We start from the raw sequence: 25,272 nt of genomic DNA, 5'->3' as shown, positions 1-25,272 counted from the left end.
AATATACAAAATAAATGCATATAGCATATTTATGCAAAATAAAGTTTATATATAGATGTCCTCTACCTCAATATTATGTATCAATACATATATTACTGTATATCAATATATCAATACATATGTTATTGATACATGTATCAATAATAGTGATATAGAGGATATCTCTCTATATATAAACCTTATTTTACATAAATATACTATCTACATTTATTTTATATGTCATATATTTACAGATACTTTGTTTTACATATATATTTACTATATCATATATATAAATTTTATTGAGGTATTATTTGCCTCCTATAAAATTCACCCATTTTATTTATTCTATTTTTAAAGATTTTATTTTTTTTAAGTTATCTCTATACCCAATGTAGGTTTCAAACTTACAAACCCAAGATCAAAAGTCACATGTTCCACTGACTGAGCCAGCCAGGAGCCCCGAATTCACCTATTTTCATGTACAATTCAACGATTTTTAGTAAATCTACCAAACGGCACAACCACCACCATAATCCAGCTTTAGAACGTTTTCATCACCCCAATAAGCTCTCTTGGGTCCATTTACATTACTCCCCATCCCCAACCCCAGGCCTACACAACCACTAACCTACTTTTTGTGTCTATAGATTTGCCCCTTCTAGACATTTCATACAAATGTCATCATACAAAATGGGGCCTTTTGAGTCTGGCTTCTTTCCCTTAACACGGTATTTGTGAAATTTACTAATGTTCTAGCACGTGTGAGCACTTCATTCCTTTTATTGCTGAGTAATATTCCATTCTATGTATATACCACATTTTGTTCATCCATTTGCCAGGTGAGAGGTATTTGGGCTCTTTCTACCTTTTGGCTATTTTGAAAAATGCTGCTATGAATATTCATGTACCTTCGTGTGTGTGTGTGTGTGTGTGTGTGTGTGTGTGTGTGTGTGTTTGGAACCATGTAAAATAACCTATACAAAATTTTAATATTGCAAAAATATTGCTTAAATGGCCCATGTGATCTTATAAAAAAAAAAAGGAAGTGGCAAATAGGGTGTGTGTGTGCACATGCACACAGAATGATTTGATTCTGTTAAATAATTAAATAAGTACATAAAAAAGATTAGAAGGCAGAAAGCTAAAATGTTAACAGTGTTGTCTCTGGGTGATGGGATGGTGGATAATTTATGTGTTTGTGTGCTTTTCTGTATTTCAACAAATTTTCTACTGTGAATATAAATTACTTTTGTAATCAGGAAGAAACCACAATGTTATTAGAAGGAAAAAATACATCCTTCCCATTCAATTTTTCCTGGGTCTTTACCTCTCTGTGACAGAATGATGCCCTCTCCGTCGTCCAAAATGGGGGAGGGGAGGGTGCAGCCCTTCTCTCTCTCCTGCACAGCGCTGGTCACAACATCCAGAAAACTGCAGACCCCCAATAAATACCAATCAATGTTGAGGGCCTCGAGATCAGTCTCCATGGCAACCTGACAAGGGCAGGACCCTGATGAGCGCTGCCCCAGCATGGAGATGGCCCAGCAGGAAGAAGGCCTGCCTCGGGCAGCCTGAGGTGGCCAAAAGACCATGCAGCAAATGGGATCGGGCTTCCTAAGGCTCCAAGAGAGGGACATCTCTTTAAATAATGGAACACTGAAAAGTCTCAATTGATCACCCTAATTGTGGGGTTCCTGGAACTGCCATTTCTACTTAACTTCTACAGCTGCAGACAGATGTCCTGATTCAGTATTTTTCAGAACTACATTTAAAAACTAAGTGTCCTTCCTCTATGCTTACCCCATGCCTAATCTCATTGTATTGCTTCATAATGACTCACTAGTCTGCACCAGGCCTGCCCCTCACATTTGCATGACCAGGAAACAGAGAATTATTGGAAGTCCGTATCTCACACGTCTGAAGATTTGAAAGTTATAAATCAAGCTAACACACTATGAAAGAGAGTACATCCTATCCTCCTACCCTGTTAAATATATTTTCAGAATGAGCTGGAGGGCCAGGTGAGAATTCAGGTATCTCAGGCTCCTTGAAGTTGGGAGTTGGGACATGTAGTGCCAGAGAGTTGGTCCCAGCCTGCTCCCCTTCTCCTTCCCACAGCCAAAGAGGCCTTTTACGCATACATGTGCACACCCAGCCTACACCATGCCACACACACACACTCCCCTCCGCCCTAAGCAGCAGGCAGCCCCTTGGCCAACCCTTGGGCTTCACAGTGCACATGCCTGCAGGGCAGCCCACCCTTCGGAGGACAGTAGACCAATGGAGAAGTCTGTGCATGGTGTGGGAGTGGGCGGAGAGTCATCTTGCTGAGGAATTCCGGTGTAGGCAACTACAAGCTGACCCAGAAGGGGAGTGAGGCCCAGGCTCTACGTGGTCACTTCCCATGGCCCTTGAACTTGTGGCAGCTGAAGGAGGGCCCTGAACAATATGGGGTCCCTCTTACCCAAGACTAAGAGATAGCTATCTTCCTACTAGACTGGGTTTCTCGACCTTGGCACTATTGACATTTGGGGTCATACAACTTTGTTTTAGGGGCTCCCAGTAGTATCTACCCTCAGTTGTGACAACCAAAAATGTCTCCACGTATATGCCCTGGGGGACAAGTTACTACTGGTTGAGAACCACTGCACTAGACTGTGAAGCTCTTGAGGGCAGGAAATAGGACTCTTTCACTTCAATGTTTTAAGGGTGAATCAACGAGCCAACATCTCTGTTCATGATCTCAGAACCACTCTTGAAAGACCCGTTTCTCCTGGGGAGGGCTGTGACGTCCTGGTGCCAAAAAGTCCCTCAGAACAAGCTGAGAGCAGTTCTTGGTCACTGGGGTGTATGTGATAAATCTGGGACATGAAGGTAAAAGCAACAGGAGACAGGGGAAGAACAGTGCCGTGCACCCAGGACTCCACAGCTCCAGGGAGCTGCCTGATGCATGCACAGAGTTAACCGAAGGGTCCCTAAGACGTTATACTCTTCACAGTCCAATCTGCCTCTAGCAAAACTGCCCAGGTCAGGAGTGTGTGGGGGGGTGGGGGGGAGGCAGCTCTCTAAACTTAAACAGACACCCCTATGTGACCTGGCAGAACACTGCTGAGCCCCAGATGTTCCTTAGACAAATCCAAATGTGATGCACCAGGAAGGCTAAGACGCACATGATGGGACTTCTGACCTCCAAGGGGCTGACTGTAAATTCCCTTCATCCCCATGCCACTCATTCTACTCTCTTTCACCATCGGGATTTTGCAAACCCTGTTCGTGATGAGTCTCTTCAATCAGCCAATAGTGGCTACTGCTATAGCAAGCCCATGCTCCTTCTCTAGAGCAAGCAAACGTCCACCATTCAGCTTTCTTCATAATAGATGAAGTCCTTGTGTATTTTCCATACTCCTAGCAACTGCATATCTGCATAATCAGTGGTATCTGCATGAGGAAATGGGTTTCTGATGGTAGCCCTACACTTGGAGCAAAGTACATACTGGTATCGTTCATGGACACCAAAGAGACTCTGATTTGAGCATCTGCTTGTGCCTCAGTTTCCCTACAGCAGCATGGCTCAAAATGTGGTCCAGATATGCCTGGCGGCCCCAAGAACCCATCAAGACAGCCATGTGTTAAAGCTATTTTCCTACGAAGGTCTAAGGTCTACTAAGGTCTACCGAGGTGGTCTTCGCATTTTTTCACCCTCATTCTCTCACGGGTATGCGTGGAGTGTTTCCAGTGGCTTCTTGCCGTGTGATGACATTGTCTGATGTCTAACTGGAATGTGTATGTGTGTGTGCTTGTGTTTCTAAATCTTTCTCAGTTCTGATTTCAACTGCAATAAATAGAGATGGATATAACCCACATAAACAAAAGCTCTTTGGGGTCCTCATAATTTGTAAGGGATCCCGAGACTAAAAAGTTTGAGAACCACTGCCCTAGAGCAGGATGCTGGTCACACTTCTACATATCTGAAAGCAGGCAGTGGAGGAAAAATATTTGGAAGACCTTTCTGAGAGGTAGAGTAAGTTACTGAGTATAAAAATAAGTACATTTTCAGAGTTTTCTAACAGGAGTGTCACGATGACATTTTAGCTGCAAAATGTTCTCTAGGTTCTTCTAGGTGGAAAAAAAAAGTCTAGAAAAACAGCAAAAGTATTAATATTTTCAATAAAAGCAATACATGGTAAACACAATATTGCTTGTTTGGAGGCTTACCAATGATCCGATTTGCACCTGGACTAGCTTCACCTCAACATCCCCAACCTGGCAAAATTGCTTCCATTCATTTGCATCTCCAAGAGTGTCCAGGGTGTGCGAAAACAATTAGAGGCACAGGGACTGGAGCACATTTGTATTATTTGTGGAGAGAGAAGGGAGAGCATCTGAAGCTTGTCATTTTTAATTTAACTGCAATTCTGAGATTATCAGTGGATTTCAATTACCCATGCTATAGAATCAGGATGTGATTAGCAACCAGAAGCACTTTTTTTAAACATCTAAACAACATCACAGTCCAAAATAAACAGATGAAAGACCTCATTCCTTCCAGCTTTAACACCAATCCTTCCATCACTTCTGATTTTCCCTTTATAATCTCTTTACTTCCTTTCTTCCCCCGCCCCCCCACCCACCACATAACATTGATGGTTATTTTCTCTCCCCTCCACCCCCACCCAGGTGCGAGGTGTTCTGAACACAGGGCATCATTCACTGGCCCAGCATACCCAGAAGAGGCAGATGACAGTTGCCTCCATCTTGCAAATGGAACAACTGGGAGACAATATCCACCATGCTGAAATAATATCAACATGGCCAACTAGTGGCCAGGCCAAAACCAAAGTGCTTCACACCTGTCTAGGAGCAGTACACAAGCTGGTGGGAGTGGAAAGGGGTGGTGAAGGACATGCTGGAGATCCTTCAAGAGGAAGAGATAAGTCCTGCTGTCTGTAACAACCATTTCTAGAAATTGCCTCCCCCCAACTCTCATGTCAAAGGACTTGACTTTTCTTAATTAATATAATAATAATAGTAGTAATAATAATAACAATAAATAATTCAAGGAGAGGTCAATAGCATGTCACCAATAAGAAAAGTTTTACCAGTTCAAGGCTGGGGCAGATAAATAATGGAACGTGAACTACCATCTTAAGCCTGGCTACTTCTTTACAGCCTGCTTCCATCTTCTGTGCTATAAATAATTCAGAGTTTTCTTTTTTCTTAAATATCACAAAACCAAGTCAGAATCTTTATGTGAAGGATTCTGCTGTGTCCCTCTCTCCCTCCTCCTCTCCCTCCCTAGCCAGCCCAGGCAACTCCCCAGAGAATGACCCCTCAAGCTTTAACATTTATTCTTTGACATTTCAGACTATTTGTTAGGCAGAGCTGCCTTCTTGAGATCAAAGTCGGAAAATCTTGCCAAGAACTCCCACTTGGCCCTGTCCAACTGTGACAGAGGGTCTATTAACCCCCAAGCATCCGCTTCCTTCCTCATCCAGAGAAATCCACCAACCCTCACGAGAAAGGGCACCCATCTCTCTCTTTCTTCCCTCCCCTTGCCTTCAAGCCCCCGAGCATTCCAAGAGGGAGCAAAGGTGCTCTTCCCACGTGATACACCAAGACACTCAGCAGAGAGAGGTGGACCCAAGAACCAAAAGATGTCCCCCACCAGGAGACAATAGTGATTCATAGGGATATGCCATTTGGGGCACTTGTCTAGGTAGAGTCTTTGTATCTGAGGATTACCAAACTCAGAGACAAATATGGAACAAGGAAATGTAACTTACCCCAAGCCATTTCGCTAGTGGAGGTGCTGAGACTGGGCTCCAGGTCTTCATTCCTGTGTCCTACCACTAGATGATGTCTCCTCCACCAGCCTGGGAGGGTGGCCAGGTTTAGTGCTGAAGTCTTACGCTCTTATGTGAGATGACTTACCATTTTCTTCTGAGATACCACAGTGAAGGTTTCCTGCTCTTCACAAGAGTACCTATCCACCAGTTCTCAGAATCATGTCTGCCTCTTTGCCAAGCAGAAGGCAGAAGCAGGGACTGAGCCTACGGCTGGGCAAAGGTGTTGGGGTGTGGTTGTTCATCTTGGTCAGCGGTTGGTTAATATCCTGCTTCATTCTTCTTTTTAAAAAAGCTCTGACCACCCAATAACCCAGTGTTACCTTAAGTGTGTGTGTCAATCCACTGATAGGTATTAAGTGAAGAGCATTCTGTGTTCAATTAGATTGGGAAAGTGGTGGGATAAAAAGTTTTATTTAAAGCAGGACTTCTCAGAGCCTTTAATATCCTAATGTGTATTGTGAATCTATAAGAGATTGGCTATACCATGCAATATTCTCCAAAGTTATTGGATGGGATCTTAGCATCTCATGAGACTCTAGGGAAGCACTGTCTCAACCAATGAAAAGGAGAGCAAAATCATTTCTGTAGTAACTGGAGTAGGAGGAAAAGGTTTTCTGCAAGTTGGGGACTCAAATTAAGAGAGAGTCATATTGCAGAAACTGAAGCTTTGCCCAGAAAACTGATCAATTCATGTGAGACAATAGTTGATCAAGCCGTTGACCCACTAAAACTACTAAGACAGCCAAAAATGCCATCCTGAAAATGCACAGTGGGGTTACTCTGGTCTTCTTAACAATCGGATTGGCCATTTGGTATCAGAGCTACTGGGGGCCATTGCCTGTTACGGTAGTGGAGTTGCCAAACCAACAGCCATCGAGAGGGAAGGATTCCATGAGTCATTCAAACAGGGACTCAGAATTTAAATTCTCCCAGGAAGGACATTCTGAGAATGTATTCTATATTTGTGACACCTCCTCTGCTCCCCACTGACTGTGGGAAAGAACGGACTCAAGCTCTCACTGGCCGGCTTGGCATCTGGCTCCCTCCGAAGGGAAAGGCTTCGGTCCAAAGCTGCAGCCCTCAGATAGGAGCGGCCCAAGTCATGGAGCCCGGCTGTGTCCTCCTGGCCAGATTGACCTTGCGGAGACTGAAGCTCATGACAAAAGTCGCTGTGAGATTTCCCCTCAGGCTCTCCGTCATGTGAGTTTTCTCTCAGAATTAACAGCAGGAGAAGGCCGACACTTTGGTGTCCCTAGAATACAGAGGCTGGCCTCAGTCTGCCTTCTGGCATTTTCCTTCTCCCTGAGATTGTTTGAAGGAGGGCACCTACATTTGCCCCATGGGACACAGACTTGAGGACTTGGGCACTGCTTGGCCGGCCGGTGCTCATAAAGACTAAGGAGTGACAGAACTCTTGTAGGTCCAGAGGTCTCCTGCGTTTGGGACCTAAACCCTCTCAACTTCAGACTCAAGGGCTCTCCATATCCTGTGTTCCCCGATACCCTCAAGAACCTGGCCATGTGATGTAACGATTTCCCCAGCCTGTGTGGCTGATTAGAGCCGCATCACAGACCGTAGACAGATGTCCTTCCTTTAAGAGCTCCCGCGACCCCTTCCTCCCAGCCCCACGCCCGCTCTTTCCCTGACACATCCATCTGGGAGTCAGGATAGCATGACCTTTGGCCAAAGGCTGTTGCAAACCTTGCAGCGCAAAGGACATTGCGTTGCAATTGTAAAGCAATGTTGCAAGGACCAAAACAGACCAAAACTAGGGGGAGCTTCAGAGTAAAAGGAGGTGGCAAGTCAGAGCTCTATAAAAGAAGTATCACATGGGTATATCCCCCACGGCAGTGAAATCACTTTCCCGGGGACAGGTCCCTGCCCCTCTCACTGCAGAATGAACTTGGGGACAAAGGAGGGAAGCCTGTGTCTTTTTAAGGGAAACAGCCAATCGCTCCAATGAGGTTCCCAAAGGCAGAAGCAGGCTGTCTGTTGCTGCCGTGGTAACAGCCCATGGGCAGGAGGAGCTGAGGGGAAGGAGGGCCACGAAGACAAGCTGGTCGTCACTAGTAGCCCCCAAGGCCACCGGCGTTACTTACCACAGTCAGGCTTGGCGGGGTGTTATCTGAGCTGATGTGATGCTCTGCCCCCACCCCCACCCCAAACTTTGATGAAGCCACAGACCAGGGAGCACAATCCTGGAACTCCTACCTTGGGCAGCCTGGCTCCTTGGTCTCTGAGTGGGGAGTGTTGACCACCCTTCCAAACCCTCACACATCACTTGATGCTGCTCTTAAGGGGCTGGGGGGCGGGGGGGCGCGGCATGCGGGGAGAACGGCTCGGCGTCTCTGCCTCTCAGAAAAGCCAAGCTCCGTTCTTGTTGTTACACCCCGTGCCCCCTTCTCCACCCTTCGCCAAATCACAGATTCCTCTACATCGGAGAGGCCTCAGGCAGTACTTGTTTGAAGAGGGGTGTGGGGAAACACCGTGACCCCGAGAAGCCCAGGGCCGTGCAAGAAGCTCATGTGTCTCCTGTTTCCGAGGCTTGAGAAGTGTCGTCAAAGCCCCCAGCCAGGACCTCTCTACAGCTCTGGCTCTTCTCTCAGAATGTGGTAAGCCTGCTTCTCCCCTCTACCCCACACAGTTCCAGATGCCTTCCCAAAGTGGCCCACGTGGACTGGGTCTTGCCCTGGGCTGGAGGCCTCTGACACCGCATTGAAGCCGGCAGCTTCCCCTATGCCCTGCAGGATCTGCGCTTCTCAGAGATCCTCCCACCTGCTCGTTCCTCCTTCAGGGAAGCCAGCAGGTCTTGTCCAAGGCCAGCCCCAATACTTCTTCCTTCTCCCCCATTCGCACTGTCTCCCCCCGCCCCCCGAGCACAAAGAACACTCGAGCCCCACACTCCCATCCCCCTGCAAGGCCAGCACAGTGGGGAAAGATCTAGCTCTCTGAGGCACACCCTGATATCTCATGATGGGAGGGGAAGTGTCCTGATGGACGGGGCCAGAAGACAGAGAGGCCGTAGGCCTCCTCCCCATGCAGAAACCTCCCCGAGCCAGCAGGGGGAATTTAACTCCAAGGGGACCCTGGGGTCACGTTATGGAAATGTCACCCACCAAGAGGAGGAAGTGGGATGGAAGTCCTACCCAAATGGATCTCAGAATCCTGATGGAATTTTTGGACCACCCCACCCCGCCAAGAAGCAGACAAGGACCTTATCTCTCACCAGCACATCTCACATCTTACTTTGGGGTTCAAGTAGGGCTGAACAAGGAGTCTTACTGAGCTCGCAGAGTGATACTGTCAGCTACAAGCTGAGGTTTTCTGGGGACATGGGAAGTGCAAAGTGCAGAGTGAGAGCCACTCAAGGCAACTGGGGGCTGAGCGGCTTTGCCCACATCAACCCCACCGAAGAGGGGGAAGGGGAGGGCACGGGGGAGCTGGGAGAGAGGAGGGGGCCCAGGCCTCCCGGACAATCTGGCTGCGAACCAGGCTCCCCGTCACTCCCATGCTCCCCACTGCCCCGTCACCTCCTCCACTGTCACACTCAAGAGTTTCCCTCCATTCCTGTCCTTCCCACGGGAGCCCCAGAGCGGCCAGCATCACCTGCCACCTCCTCGCTCCTCCTCGCCTCATTTCTCTCTCCCTGCTAGAACTACTCTGGCAGCAATGCATGAGTCGAGCCAGAGCTCAGGGTCCCTGAACACTGAAGAATGAAGGCCCTCTGCCTAATCCATGTCTGGCATAGCTCAGAAAGCTACGCAGCAACAAAGCCCTCCCGCTCTGATCCGCCCGCGCTTGTCCTGCCTCGGTGGCCTCGAACCCTCTCCGGCCCCTCACTGCTGTGTCTGAGCTGCAGGAGCCTCTCTGCTCATGCCTGGGCCTGACCTGCGGGAACTGGACCCAGCCAGGGGAGGCGTCCCGGGCCCGGCACACCTGTTTTCAGGTCACACCTGCAGCTGGGAGGTGGAGGTAAGGACACGGCTTCTGGAAGTTTGGCTGCAGAAGAATTCCCACACAGGAGGGAAGAGCCAGGGTGGCCCAGAGGCCAGCTTCTTGGCTTCCACACGGAACATGCTCAGCATCGGCTCTTTTCCTGGGTGAGAAGCACATGGCTGAGCTTCGACACCCCGGGAGGTCTTTCGGATGGGACAGGAAAGTTCGAATAGGGGCAGGGGAATCAGGCAAGGAGCGTCCTTCCTCCCACCACCTTCCTGTCTGAAGCTGCTCTCACGTGCCTGGACCCGGGCAGCCTCACCCACCCGGGCGTCTCACCCGACAAGCCCTCCCCAAGATCAAAGACGCCACCGTTGTCTGCTTGGCAATCTCGCCGCCTGCAAGCTGGGTGATTAATCTTAGACCGAAGACCAACCACCCCTTCAGGTGTTCGGGGTGACGAAATGCTAGCATGGGCGAGGAATAAAAACACTGCAGACATTCTTTTCCGGAGAGTCTTTCAAAATCACCCGGTTTGGTTCCAGAGGGAGGTTCAGAATGGCATCTAGCCTCAAAGAGCCCCGAAAGACTTGTTCACCTCGGGAGGGGTGGGGGAAGCCCCCAGGACTGCAGCCTTCCAGAAGCAGAAGACCTCAGGGAAGTCAGGGCGACCTCACGTAGGCCCTGGTTCTGCCGGTCCCAAACTGTGACAACCGGAGCTCATTCCTGAGCATTCTGAGTCTCAGCCTCCTCCTGGGTAAGATGTACCTGGCTCTGAGCGGCTCTGCTTCGGTGACATAAGGATAATGTTTCGCGGGTGGGCCCCATTCTTCGGCGCTCGGTAACCAGTTCCAGGATCTGGCCATGCAATCCTTGTGAACGACTCCAGTCCTCTCCAGAGCACGCCCCTGGGAGGCCCTACTCCTGTTTTCACTGCTGTCTTTAAGCACAGAGCAAGCTTCCCACTCTCCAGACTCCCGAGAATAGGGTTCAGAACCAGTGTTCCTCAGCCACCCCCTCTAAAATTCAGACGCAGATAAGCACCTGGCAAGCACCCTGGATTCATGGCCTATGTCAGCTGTGGATCTGAACGGCAGGACCACAGTGCAAGCTGGAGTCTAAGAAAACCACTGTGAAATCCTGTGGGTGAGATTCCAAACCCAGAAGGTCTTGCTGGTCCCCCGAGCCTCCCTGCATGAAGCCAGGCCAAGCCAGCGTCCTTCTGGGCTGAGTTCCGCTCTCTGCGTCTGCCCCGTGCCAACTCTAACAGCCCCAGAGGCTCTAACATTGGGGTAAATGCCAGGGACTTCAGGACCCAGCAGGAAAGCTTGGAAAACAGAGTCCAGGACACTGAACACTGTTCTCCCTTCTCAGCTGGTCCTCGTTCCACCTGACAACGCTCTGCGCTCATCTGTCACCTGCCCGTTTCCTCCGCTGGGCACTGCAGACTTTCTCAGCTCCCCTCAGATCTCACTCACCACACAAGGCCTGGCCTTGCACTTAACAGGCAAAACAGAAGCCACCAGAAAGCCTTCCTCCCCTTCCTTGCCCCCAAACCTCTAAACTCCCATCTTTCTTCTTGCCTCCTCCCGCGTTGGAATGGCGCTCCCTTCACAGGGCTGGTGCGGGCCCCTCCCTCTGAGCTGGGTGCTGTCCCTCCCCCCCCTCAGGGGCCATTTCCATTCATCCCCTCTTCTCCCATGCTCCCAAGGCTCCATGCATTTGAACAAAGCAACGCTCAAATCTCTCTTACTAAAAATGAAAGTTTTCCCCGTGGTCCCAAAGATCCTCCCATCCCTTGGGACATCCCAGTTCTAGCCCTGGAACCACAGAGAATAGGAGAATGCAGAGCTGGGGCAAGGCCCTACCCAGGCCATTCTAGAGACGAGGAACTTCCATTTGGGGTGAGGTTGGGGGTGGGGCGGGGGGGCTCAAACTCGATTTGAATGGGAGGTTAAGTCAATGAGGGTCAGGAGAAAAAGCACCACCCTAGCCTGACCACTCCCCTGTTGGACTTCCGCCTTGAGCTCCCCCACCTTGCTCTACCTGTCTCTCTGTTACCTGCTAAGTAAGCAAGCTCCCACAAAGCCTGCTGAGGCCCAGCAAAAGGTCCAATCCTACCCAGGAAACCTTCCTCGGCCCCTGTCCTCCACTCCCGCTCCAGATACCCTGCTCACGGAGGCCCCTCCTCCTCAAAGGTAGATGTAAGTTACAGGCGTGGCCAGGAACCCAGGGCCCACAGCCAAGCCCAGCTCACTTACACATGCTACTCTCAGGAGGACCCCACCACTGCCTCCTGCTTCAGGCCGCCCACATGAGACCTGGTGGAGAGTCTGGCCCACCTGAGTGTGTGTGTGCGCGGGTGTGTGGATGGGGCATCCCAGAATGATCAGCAGACTGGCCTACAAGCCCAGAGCCCCGTCTTCCTCTGGGCAAGGTCACGTCCTCAAGATCCTGGGAAGGTACAAAACTGCTCTACTAGGATTGTCTTAGTGACCTGCTGATGCAAGGATCTCTCAGTTCTCCTCCCAAACCTCTTACACATCAGTTCTGAAGAAAGGATCATGGTAAGCCTTAGCCGCTCAGACAACAGAACAGTCCTCCAGCCACCAAGGAGGTGAGGGTCTCAGTGGCCTGAGCAGTGTCTGGAGGAGTCAGGCTTGAATCTTGCTTCTGCCTCTTGTGCTGTGTGACCCTGGGTGAACCATTCAACCTCTCTGTGCCTCTAATTCTGCCTCGATAGAATGAGGAAACACTTCACTAGATGGACTTGACCTATCTGGAGGAGTCTCAATGAAAGCAACCAATGCAACAGATTGTAAACACTTTGGCAAACAAGGACTGAGCTAAGAAACTTCTTTAAAAGAGTATCAGTAAAATAGGGGGAGGGAAGGGGGGAGAAATGTCAGAATTTCTGTGTCTTTAATATTCTTTGCAAAGTTGCCAAATAAGAGGTCTGATGCAGTCATTTCATTAGAAAATAAAGTGTTTATTAAGAAACTATACACTGAACACTCCTATAAGTCTCTGTGGAAATACAACGCCCCATTGTCATAGCACAAGGTGAGAAAATGGCAGAATAAAAGATGCTGGGATGGATGGAGCCTGGCAGGCTGGAAATGAGGTAATGATTTACAATAATTAAAAAAACATCATCCTCAAGCTTACTCCTTAAAGCCACACTCAGGAGGAGGCCCTGGCCCCAAGGGTCAGCAGGACACGGTGGGGATCAGCCTGACATGAAGCAGTGGGGAGGGGAGGGCAGGATGGCGGGAAGCTATCAGGGGCTAGATACACACACATCTTGAGGCCCTGGAGAAAATCTGAACCCCCACACAATACCCTGGACACTACGGTGTCTGGGAGGCCACCCCCAAAATGGGCCAAGAACTTGGAAAGCTTCGTGATTTTAAACCCCATGGAGGCATCTGCAGAATCAGCGGGAACCTGGCACAAAGAACCACCATCCACAGGCCCCAGGAAGGAGGACCTTCAGTGGGAAGCTTGATTCCCATGTAAATTTGCCGAAGCTAGAGAGAATCTACTATCTCTTGCTGTGAGTCATCACCCCAAAACTTAAGTGGGTTAAAAACCACCACCATCGTGTCCTAAGAGCTCCCCATGGGAGACCCCCCTGCTTCATGCTCTCCACCATCAAGGGACAGCCTGTGCTGACTTCTCACCACGGAAGTACCCCAGGTGGGAGCGGCTGGGTCAAGCCCAGAGTCCACTCAGCCAGCATGGCAGCAAATCTGGGAGAGGTTCAGGCCCTACATCTGTGCTTCCCTCTCCCCAGCGGATCAAGTTGGAAATGGAAGGAACAAACCCCCTCTTTGGGAGAGGGTGGCCGTGGAGTAAGGCATGAGTCAAAGCAAGCAAAGTAAACACATATATTGACCAGAGAACAGGATGGCCCTTCCACTGGTTTCATGAGAGGGGCTGGAGGAGGCCAATTTTTCCTTCTCTTCCCTTCAGTTCATCTTGGCCTTGAAATGGTGATTCCATTGGGTTCCGAAAGTTCTCAGAGTCAAGAGTAAGTGAAAGTGGGGGGTAGAGAGCCAATCCTGGGATCAGGGACTAGCAGGAAGGGCCTTGGGCCCTGACTCGCTCGGTCCCTTGTGGTCCTAGGAGGATGGCCCATTCACGGGCAAGACCTCCCGTAGCAAAAGCTTGTCAGGACTGCACATCTTGGGGCCAAGGAGTTTTCTAATATCACACTCACTGTGAGCCATTCCAGAGCGAAGAGGAGGGGAGGGGGGAAAATGTGTCCAAAAAAAGTATGGTTTTCTCCACCAAAAAAAAAAAAATCATATATATATATATATATATATGTATATATATATAGAAAATGATTGGTTTCCATTCTTTCCTCTGAGACCTAATCTTGGTGCCAACACTCGGGCCTGGTTCCCCCTCTGTCACCGCGTGGTCTCCACCTCTGCTTAGACGCTCTTCCCCATTGGAGGTTGCAGGGTGATGAGGTTGCTAAGAGGACAGCCTGGTATCCTAGGGAGAGCCAGGGAGAGGCCCCACGCTTCCAAGCAGGGTAAGTGAGGCTGGAGCACGGCTGGACTTCATCAGGCTTTCTCGTGGTGGTTGGGTGGTTTTTGGAAAGCAAGAGAATGGCTAGTGTGTTTTTTTTTAAAAGATGGTTCTTGGTGCACAGGTTTTTAATTCTCTTTATTGGCTCTAAAGATGGTGGCAGGAGCTGCCTCAGAGGCCGGGGTGGAGGGGGAGAAGGAGCACAGTGATGACTGAGGGAAAGGGCAGCCCTGCCAGTGGTGGATGAGGGACGACACCCGTCTTGGTGGCGTGAAAGGGTGCAGGGGCACCGGCGGCTCATGCAGTTTCTACTTAGCATCCCCGGATCCAAAGAGAACAGCGCCTAGAGCTTCCCACCTCTCAGAGGGCCCAGCCTACCCAGGTGACATCAAAACAGGGAGGCTTAAAAGGAGTTTTTAAAAGCCATGACGTCCTTTGCTGAAATAAACACTGACATCCTCAACATAGATGCCATGGTTAAGAGGCTTGGAATGTCCGGGAAGGCTTATTGGATTCAACATAATTTCTCTGAAACCTATAAAAAACAAAAACAAAAAAACAGAAAAACAGAAAAAAGCAAAATAAAGTAAAAACCAAAATCCCCCCCGCCCCAAAGAAGATCAAAACTAGGAGGGGAAACAGAGAGGGAGCTTGAAGGGGGCGGGGGGGGGGGGGTAGAGGGGGGGGAAGAATGGGAGATATGGACACAGATATATATTGGAAACTGCCAAATGAATTGTCAGCAAAAGGGAAGGACAGGAGGAGGGGATTAACTTAAAACCAAGCATGGTCAGAGAAACTGGAAACACTCCATTTTGCTGCGGCCTCCACTGAACCGAGGAAGGTAAGTGAGCCAACTATCTGGGGGCTTGGCCTTGGATTGTCATGGAAGAGCAGGAGTGGCCTCATCTGGTTGGGAGGAGCCCCTGAGGATGAGCCGACAGGTAGATGGGGAGGGGGCATCACCGCTAGGGTCACGGGCGGGGTGGGAGGGATGCATTCTCAGAACCTGCATTGTTAAGGGATAGTAGAGGGCTACTTCTTAATCCTAGGAGCCAGAATCCTATAGACTACCTTGACCACACCAGGGGGGTGAGCGCTATTCTTCCAAGTCTGCCCCCTCTTTCTCGTTGACTTTTGGTTTCCTTTCACCAGCTCAGTGGAAAGTTTAGGAAATAATGGCTGCTTTTTTTTGCCATATCGTAATGCCAAGTCTTAGAGGGGATGGAAGTGTTCTGGAGCAATGACCCTGGTAGCCAAGTGCATGAGAACTCAGCTCCAGTCTGGCCACACTGCCATGGACTGAATTAGGATGTCCAGAGTTGTGGGTGTTCCTGATCAACTCTCCAGACGGAGGTTTAATAAGAAAATAATGTCTGTACAGTGTGTTTCCGTGTGTGTGCGTGCAGACAAGCTTGTCTTTTCATGAAAGCTATGTGCACGCATGTGAAGGACACAATGGGCAGCTGGGTGTTGGGGATACAATGGGAAAAGACCGAGTTGGTTGCATTGAGACTCTCCCCTTCTCCTTCCCAGATCAAAACACAGTTGAGTAATGTGGGCATTGGGAGCCCTCCATCTGCAGGGAGCGGGGCCAGGTTTGTGAGGAGAGAGGGAAACTTCCTTGTCTATGACATCACATTTAGAGAGAGGCTCAGCTTCAGGATGAGAAGCGGTGTTAACCCGGGACGAGGGCTCTCTGGGGTCTGAGGTGGAAGGGAGGGCAGGCCACTGGTCTGGGTGCCTGCCTAGAAGGTGTGTGACACCACTGTTCCCATCCAGGCCACGGTCCCTCTCTTGCTTCTCCCATACCCCTCACCTTGGCCCTATGACATATTCTCCCTGGAAGACTCCTCTGACCTAAGGGATTCTAGTACTAATCACACACTGGGTACCTAGTCATCCCCCAGTCCTCTGGGACATAGGGAGATTCCATGAGGTCTTAAAAATCTTAAGAATCAAAATTGGTTGGGGGAGGGGTCTGTACTGCATACAAAGACGTCAAAGGAGGTAACTCACCATGTGACCTTGGGTAAGACACTTCCCCACTCTGGACCTCAGGTTCCTCATATATATAGTGAGTTGATGAGACTAGATGATCTCTATTGTCCTTCAAGTTTAATATCCCATGATTGTCTATGTTTGAAAAGACCCCTGGCAGAAGAGGCAGACATGGGGGGAATTAATGGTCAGTATTGAGCCCCAAGTGCAAAAACATGGGAAAGTAGTTTCATGGGCACAGTGCCAGAAACAGAAGCCCAGGTGTTTCCTGCTCTTGTAGTCCACACTGCTTTACCTGTAGGGGCACCTGCTTTATTTTATGCATAAAATCTAGATACATTGTCCTCTGAGTATCAGACAGTGGCCTTAAAGAACTGTAACCAGGGAGTCAGGGAAGATCTGCCATCACCATGAACTCTGTCCAACCCTTTCCCTGACATGTTAGCCCCCCATCCCCCTTCTTGGGCCCAAGCACCCTGAACTTGTGCTCATCACTGCTATTCTGGATGCCATTCTCAGGGCCAGAAGGATGATTCTTATCACTGGGGTGATGACCCTGCAGGTCCCAAGACCCTCCTTCTGGCTCCTTCTCTCTCTCAGAAAAAATCCAGCTCATCTCCAAGATGAAAACAGCTTGATAAGGGGCAATGAGGAGACAGGGCCGGGGGGGCGGGGTGTGAGTTTGGTCCTTTAAAATCTTTCTTGCCTTAATTAGGGCATAAACAGTTGGAACAACAAACGCTGTTGGTTCACTAGACCCGGCGACTACAACTCCTCTGAAACGCATCATGTTATAGCTTGAGAGTGAAATCTCCTTTGGAGGCCTTGCAGCATCATGGGCCCTGGAAGGCTCCATGTCGGATCCATTAAAGGCAGGGGCCAAGCCTGCCTAAGCCTCTGCCAAGGTCCCTGAAGCTGCCTCCGTGAACATGAGCCTTTTCCCATATTAGCCGGGATCTGAAGTTTGTTTTCTCTGGAACTCTTTCCCAGGTGGAGCCCTTCCAAGATTCTAAGTGCTGAATCCTGATAGCACAGGAGGCACCGCTCCAAGATCCTCCATTCCTCCCCCTCGTGCTCAGAACAACCCTGGAGCAGGAAGGAAAAGGCATCTGCCTGGGGGAGGGCAGGGGAGGCCAGGACCACCATGGACACTGACCGGGAAAGGCACAGATGGGTGGAGGGAAGGCTAAGGAGGGGCAAACCCACCTCCAAAGAAGGCCTCGCTCGCCCCACCGTGCCCTGCGGACCTCCGTGTCGAACCTTTTCTTCCATCTGGTGACAGCTGTCCCCAAAGCCAGGCAGCACAGAGCTCACTGTAGGCCCTCCGTGACTCAGAACATGAGCGTGGTCTTTGGGGACTGTCTAGGTATAGTTTCCTGAGCAGCGAGCCAGAGCCTCTGAGATTGTTTTGGGAAGGGAGGGGAGCTGGGAAGGCAGGCTGGGGGAGAAGGGGCACTGAGCACCCACAGTACTGGATGAAAGTACTGGAACCAATCCCACTGGGCCGAAAGCAGGGTAAATCTTCAACAGCAAGGCCTTCAAGATTCACTGCAGCAGAGAAGGGCCAGCTCCGATGGCCGCGCAACACAAAAGGGGGATAGGCCTTCAAACCTCTCCCTTTTTCTAACAGCCTTGCAGACCCCAAGCATCCACCCCTCTCTGGGGTCTCACCCCAGCCCCACGGCCAACGCCCCGGCCTTGGGAGCCCAGCACCCCCGCATCCACCAGTGAGAACTTCCCTGCCTCTTCTGCCTACACACTCCTCATGCAGCGGCTTTGGGTTCTCAAGGCCTCCCTTTCTGTCCCTGCTTCTTCCTTTTGTTATCTGACATGATAATTTTATTACCTAACTCCATAAAGTGGTTTAGGTTATGGCCTTGATAAAAGGCCCAATACCAAATGGAGCTCTATTGGATTATTTTCCAACATTTCCTCTTCAAATGTATTCGTTTGTCATCTTCGAGTTGCTACATCACACTGGCGCTTAGCACTTACATGGTGTTGGCTGGGAGAAAAGCACTTTAGACTCAAGAGTGGGTTGAAATACACAGGAGCCCTGGCACTGAGGTCAGGGGAGCCTTCGCAGGGACCCGGAGACACAGGGCTATTTAGATCCTTGTCCAGAAAGTAAGAGCAGGAGGGGGCAACCGGATAGACATGAGGGTGAAGAGCCCACCCTGCACCCCACCCCAGCCAAGGGGCGCTCTATCCACAGCCTCCCCGTCTTTCCCCAAGGGGTAAGAAGAGGTGAGATGGACTGAAGAAGGCAGCCCCCAACCAACGTCCCGCTGTAACAATCCTACCATCGGATGCATCGCTGAGCCCCCGGAACCCGAAGATCTACGTAAGGTAGGGACAGTGCCAGGCACTGCTGACACCTAATCCAGTGTCCCCCAATATCTTTAAAAGGCTGCTATTACGAACTCCATTTTAACTGTGGGAAAACGAAGGCTCAATAATATATTTTTAAAAACCAACCAACCAACCAAGTTCACTTTGTGGCAGTCTGATATTGAACCAAGCTCTTCATAACCCCAAAGTCTTTATCATGAACTACTTTGCAATATGGCTTCTATTTGTTGAAAAATCCATATCCAGGGAAAAGAGGCTGACATAGAAGTCAAGGCAGCAGTGGTGGGGACAGGGCTGTATATATGGCTCCCTCTGCCAGGCCTGGATGGAGGGCTAGAGTGTTCTTTCCTCACCAACAGCTTCCCTAGCCAGGAAGATGAGCATCCCCGGCCTGTCCCTGCCCGCCGCCAGCAGACGCCTGGTCTAACCTTTCCTGCTTCATTTTCGGCCCTGCCACACCCACCACTCTTACAGTAACACATTGCATGCATTCGTACTTTCCAAGTAAAGAAACCCAAACTCTATCTACCCATTGACTCCTTCATTTTGATGGAACTTTTAGGAGTTCAGCTTAGGAAGGATGAAAAGTAAACCCAATGAAAGAGAGATGCTAATGAGTTTGGAGAGAAGAACAATTATCCAGAACATAGTCAGACCCATAGCAAGAGTGTGGAATATCTGAGAATACCCCTGGGATGCCAAGCATGGCACCAGGAAGAACTCTCTCCCCAGCACCCTCCACTATGTGGAGCACTAGGCCACTATGTGAACAAGAAGGGTCAGGAAAGAGTATATTATGGTAAAGAAAAGCTCCCTCATGACAGGTATCTCTTGCTTCATTTCCCGCTTGGGTGGTGGCCTCTCCAAGGTTATGGAAAGAAGGCCACCAAAGAGTCCTAGCAGTCCCTGGGATAAGACTAGGGTTACTTTGTTCGGTACCTTTGCCTCCTGATGTGGTTACTGCACTGTTTTCTATCTAGGTTCCTTCTCTCCTGCCATTAGATTCAGTAGAAGGCAGGTGGCAATGACCCGGGTGGGTGACATTAAAATGCCTAGCCTTGCTGGCCACGACTTAGCTTGCTTAAAATTCTCTTAAAAACTGCTTAAAATTCTCATAGCTCTTCTTCTTTTATTCTGAGGTTGCAAACCTAACCTATAGGCCATATGTGGCTCTAGGATGTGTCTTTTTTCAGCACAATTTCTTTTTAAAATTTTTTACTTAGTTGCCAACATTTAGAACTTGGGAGATTTCACATTTAAAATTTCTGTATTTGTAGCTTCCCTTGAAAATCCAAGAGTTCTGGCAATGTTGGGCCAGCTATTTCTGCACAGTGCAAATCAGCCAGAGCAACACGGTGCTCACTCAATTTAGGCAGGGCATGTGTTCTCCACTTTGCCATATACTCTACCACTCCCTATTAGCCTCCATCCGACCCCTCCACTTACTTCCAATACCTGCATGGTTTGCCTTAGCATTTGAGCTTAAAACTTGACAATAAATATAAAGCCAGCATTAGGCTATGGGCTGTGCATTAAAGACCAGGGAATGCCATCTCAGCAAGCCTTGCTGACTGTCCCTGTCATGACCAAACTTATGCTCCCTCTGGTCATGGTTAATAGTTATAAAGAAGGAGCTGAAAACCTACGTCCAAGGGACAAACTTAGAGAGTAGAGATCGTTCAGGAACTGAATCGCATGGGTAAGAGGGCACTGCGTTTCAAAACAAAAGTCCCAATGAGAAGACATGCTGAAGACCATTTACAATGCTGCTGTTGGGGGACAAAGTGACACTATATCATCAGCCAGCTGTGTGTTCCACAGTGCTTATGTGTAGAAGGCACCTGACCAAAGGTTGTCAAGTATCACCTAGCAGGTCTCTTCATACAGTCGTTATATTCCATGGGACATGATTTGACCTAATTATCCCCACATCCTTATATTGACAAACCTGCTACAAAGGGTTCCAAAGGACACAAAAATGTTCTTGGAACTGAAATGTCCCTCCTGTACGCTTCCTGGCTAAGAGTGTGGAACTGGATCCCCAACTTCAGAATGCAGTACCTCTTATTGTAAAGTTGACTTAATACAACTTGGAAAATAAATGATGGGACTGCCCTGGTCCATGTGCCAAGTCTGGTTCCAGCTGTGTGCAGATGCTGAGGGAGGGGGCTGAGGCTGAATGTACCCCAAATGTGATTTGGCTCATGGAGTCATGCCCACAGGAAGTCACAGTAGAAGGGCATCCACACCCGGGTGACACAAAAGGGCACAGAACACTGAGATCCTCAGACAACAGCCAGAGGCTGGTCCCTGAAGGAATCTTGAAGGCTCTTATGACTCTTCCCTGATGGACATGTCAAGGCTTGCATTTAGATGTAGGAGGATGTGCCCGGGGGCTCCACCCTTGGCATCACAAAGATTGTCCCAATAATAAGTGAATCTTGGCTGAAAGGAGTAAAATGTTAGTCCCAGAGAAAGGGAAATTCCTTACACTCCAGGATGTGGATGAAGTGACCTCTTAAAATCAAAATACTCCATAAGGCATGGAGTAAAATTAGTCGCATGTTCACCATTCTCAAAATTAACTACATAAAGGACGATCTATGATGTCGGAACACTTCCTCTTGTTTAACTGAGAGGAGAGGAAGCGTCAGGTATTAAAAATCTTCATCTCCCCACCCACTCCCTGAACTGCAAAATCCTGTCTTTATATTCAGCATATTTTTCCCATTCTTGATTCTTTTTATTCTTTTCAAATGTTTGAAATATCTGAAAATACCTGAAAAGTCTAGGGAATAGCAAAACCATGTACCCACCACCCAGTATTAACAGCTTATAATATTCTCATATCTTCTTCACAAAATTTGAGAGAAATAATACATTATAGCTATGGTTGAGAACCCAAATGAGTCTGTCCATGATCCTGTTCCTGTTTTTATCCCAAACCAGAGTTAACCACTTCCCTGAAATAGAGGATTATCATTGCTAAGCTTCTTTGAATAATTTTGCTACATCGGTACATAATGGTAAGCAAATTATAGTATTGTTTTGCCTAAACAAGGGATGTTTTCTAGATTATCCATGTTGAGCCATGTAGCTCTCATTCATTAATTGTAACTGATATAATCCACCATGTGAATATACTGCAAATTATTTATCTGTTCAACCAACTGAGATTTGTTTCCATTTTGTCAATATTAAAAAAAGTTGCAATAAATATTATATAAGTCTCTTTATGTGCATGTGGGAGAGTTTCTCTAGAGCAGAATTGGCAAACTTTTCCTACGAAGGGACAGACAATGAATATTTTAGGCTTTATACAAATCACCAAATCTCTGTTGCTACTACTAAATTCTGCCATTGTAGTCAGAAAGCAGCCATAGACAACACACAAACAAATGACCGTGTTCCAATAAAACTTTATTTACAAAAACAGATGGGAGCCACATTTGGGTGGGCCATCATTTGCTGACTTCTACTCTAGAGGTTTGTTACTCAAAGTGTGGGCATGCGGACCAGCAGCAGCAACTGGGAGTTTGGTAAAAAATGGAAACTCTCAGATCCCACTGAATCAACATCTGCATTTTAACAAGCTCTTCAGGCAATCTGTGTGCAAAAAAATGTTTGAGAAGAATGGCTTTGTAGGATATCCTTATAATTTAGTGCATATAAATCCTTCAGCATGTTCTTAAATGTTTCCCCAAAGTGATGGTACTAACTCATACTTCTATAATCACTAAACGGGTGAACTTCTTACCCTGTATCCCCATATCTGATATTATTTGATGTGTGGTAGATGTTATCTCCTTGCACTTTTAAGGTGCATTTCCCTGATCACTACTGAAGTTGTGCATCATCTCAGTTGGAGCTTCCTGATCTGTGAATTGTCTATTCATATCCTTTACTCACTGTGTGTGTATATATATATACACACACACACACACGTACATAAATGTGTATATAAATATATGTAATGTATATATCTACATATAATAGGTTGTTGGTCTGTTGGATTTGTATGAGTTTATTTATTCTGTTTGCAAATTTTTTGTTGGATACATGGGTTGAAATTATGTTCTTCTAGTCCATAGTTTGTCTTTTAACTTAGTATATGGCATCTTATATAGATTCGTTTTTAAATTAATGTAGTCAAATCCATTAATCTTTCCGTTTATGATATTCATAATCTATATCTTAAGAAGATTTTCCCTCCTCAAAGTCAAATGATATTCTCCTTTCCTTTAAAAGTACTACATTTAACAATCTACCCTAGGGAAGAATTGCAAATAATTGATGTAGAGACTCCTCACTGAAGGAGGTGGAGCTTAACTCCCCACTGTGAGTATGTGCTTTGCTTATTAGGTTACTTTCAAAGAGGATGGCAGAGGGGAAATGTAACTTTACAGTGGAGAATCCTAGCAAACCCTGCCTCAGCCAGGTGGTCAAGGTGAGCATCATCAGCGATGCCATGTGATAAGCACATACTTTGGATGTGATGTGATGAGAATGGCACTCGCCTCTGTGGTCTTTCCTCCTAAAACCCAGGACCCCAACTGACAAGCCTAAATTGGAAGACATTCTGCATAGAATCTGCTGCTCAAAACTGTGAAGGTAATCAAGGACAAGGAAAGTCTAAGAAACTGTCATAGGTCAAAGGAGGCAAAGAAAACATGATAACTAAATGTAATGTGGTGTCCTGGATGAGATCCTGGAACAGAAAAAGGACATTTGGGGAAAAACCAATGAATCAGAATAAAGTACTGAGTTTAGTAAATAGCAATGTACTGATGTTGGTTTCTTAGTTGTGCCAAATGTATCATGGCAATACAGAATGATTACAATGGGGAAGCTAGGGGTATAAGGGAATTCTCTGTACTACCATTACAATTCTTTGTATATCTAAAACTATTTTAAAACGAACAGTTCTACTTTCAAATTTCACCCAGATTTCCAACTTATTTTGTGTCTGGTATGAGGTAATACTATAACCTTACTTTTTTTCATGTGGCTTTACAGATTCATTCTTCCCTTTCATGCTGATTAGCAATGATATATCAAAAATACACGCATACCCATACACCTGTCTGTCTAAATTTATATACCTATATACAAACACATGTATGTTTTCTGAGTGCTTAAAAAATATTATTATACTTCGGCCTCTTTGTCTGCCCTCCTAATTGCTACAACTTTATAACGTCCTTTTGTCTACTAAAACAAATCTCAATCTTGATCTTCTTTTTAAAAAAAATACCTTAGCTACTCTTTGTCTCTCATTCTTCCACATAAATTATAGAATAAGCTTATCAAGTAAGTGTCTTCAAAACCCCTGCTGGGATTTTTATTAAGATTATATTTAATTTATAGAGTTGGGGGATAATCAACAACTTTATTATACTGGTTTTTCCTACTCATGAAGAAGATATATGTTCCACTTACTATTTTTCTTTTATATTATTAATAATGTTTTGTATTTTTACATAAAATCTTGCATATCTTTGTGAGATATATACTTTTTTAAAAGCCTCATTTTTTTTTTTTTTTAGTTCTATTCCATTTTTGGTATTGTAAATGTGATTTGTTTTCAGTTAAATTATCTAATGGTGTTTAGGGAATATATTGATTTTTGTTTATTCATCTTGTATTCAGAATTTTGCTGAACTCTCTAGTTAGTTCTATAGTTCTTTGAGGTTCTCTGTAGGGTGATCACATCATTCATGATTAGGGCAATCATCTATCTGTCTTTCCAATTCTTATATTTCTTTTCTTGTCTTATTGCATTGGCTAAGATCACCAGAATAGTGTTGAATAAGTCACGATAACAAGCATCCTTATCATTAGATTTTTTTTCCCCATGTGTCTAATGCTTTTCCATTGTAATTCATTTAGAGTAGGAAAATTTTTTTCCTTCTCTTTTTTTTTTTCTTTTCCTTTTCCACTCATCATTGTTTAATGTTGTTGTTGTTATTACTGTTGCCTCCACCTGGGTGCTTACAGCATCAATTTTGAACTAATCCTATCATGATGGCTTGGGGCCCCAACACGGTAGTACTAAGGATATAGCAGAATGTCTTCAGCTAGTTGGGTGACCTAATTTAGTTCATCATCTAAAAGGCTGTATCTTTATCCTCTCTCCCCCATTTCCTTAGGCTCAGAGATTCCTATTTCCTGTACTCCCAGACAGGGAATGACAACATTAATTTTTTCAGACTCTTTTCATCAGTGTGGAAGTTTGTCCCCAGCCCATAACTTCAAGCAGTGAAGTGAATCCCCTAACAACTGGGAGGACATGTAGTTCTGCAGATCCCTCCAGAGCTAAATTCCCATCCCCACTACTTTTTGCCTCCAGACTTGAAGCCTAGCATGGAATTGGCTGTAGCACTGCCCATCATCTTTTATTTCTGTACTATTTCTGGTCCACCAGGTTATTTACCTTGTTGGCAGGTGGAGTTGGGGGGAGGCTAGCTATGTCTTTTTATTTTTTTCTGTCATTATTTTATGTTTGGAGCAACGGACATGCACTAAAGCATGAACTCATTATGAAAGCAACCATCTTGACCAGAACCCAGTTATTTTTCTTTCTTTCTACATGAGAGAAAACATGTATTTTCCT

At 47.2% G+C, this 25,272-nt stretch overlaps 1 protein-coding gene across 7 annotated transcripts in view; it reads right to left on the bottom strand.

Annotated features, from left to right (window-relative positions):
• Positions 1-25,272, bottom strand: part of NTRK3 (neurotrophic receptor tyrosine kinase 3) — a 399,858-nt gene that overhangs the window by 98,071 nt on the left and 276,515 nt on the right. The window contains exons 13-14 of one of the 7 annotated variants that reach the window (XM_078078903.1): positions 16,326-16,460; positions 14,013-14,841 (exon numbers count right to left, since the gene is read on the bottom strand). The exons of 5 other annotated variants lie outside the window; for them this stretch is intronic. In XM_078078903.1, coding sequence (XP_077935029.1) covers positions 14,723-14,841; positions 16,326-16,460 — 254 coding nt within the window. In that variant the 3' untranslated portion in view covers positions 14,013-14,722. Of the gene's footprint in view, positions 1-14,012; positions 14,842-16,325; positions 16,461-25,272 lie in introns of those variants that run through there. One more of the 7 variants, XM_078078904.1, reaches the window with a different exon arrangement.

This window comes from Halichoerus grypus, chromosome 8 (assembly GCF_964656455.1).
Source record: "Halichoerus grypus chromosome 8, mHalGry1.hap1.1, whole genome shotgun sequence".
NCBI lineage: Eukaryota > Metazoa > Chordata > Mammalia > Carnivora > Phocidae > Halichoerus > Halichoerus grypus.
This window is presented reverse-complemented; position numbering and strand designations above follow the sequence as displayed.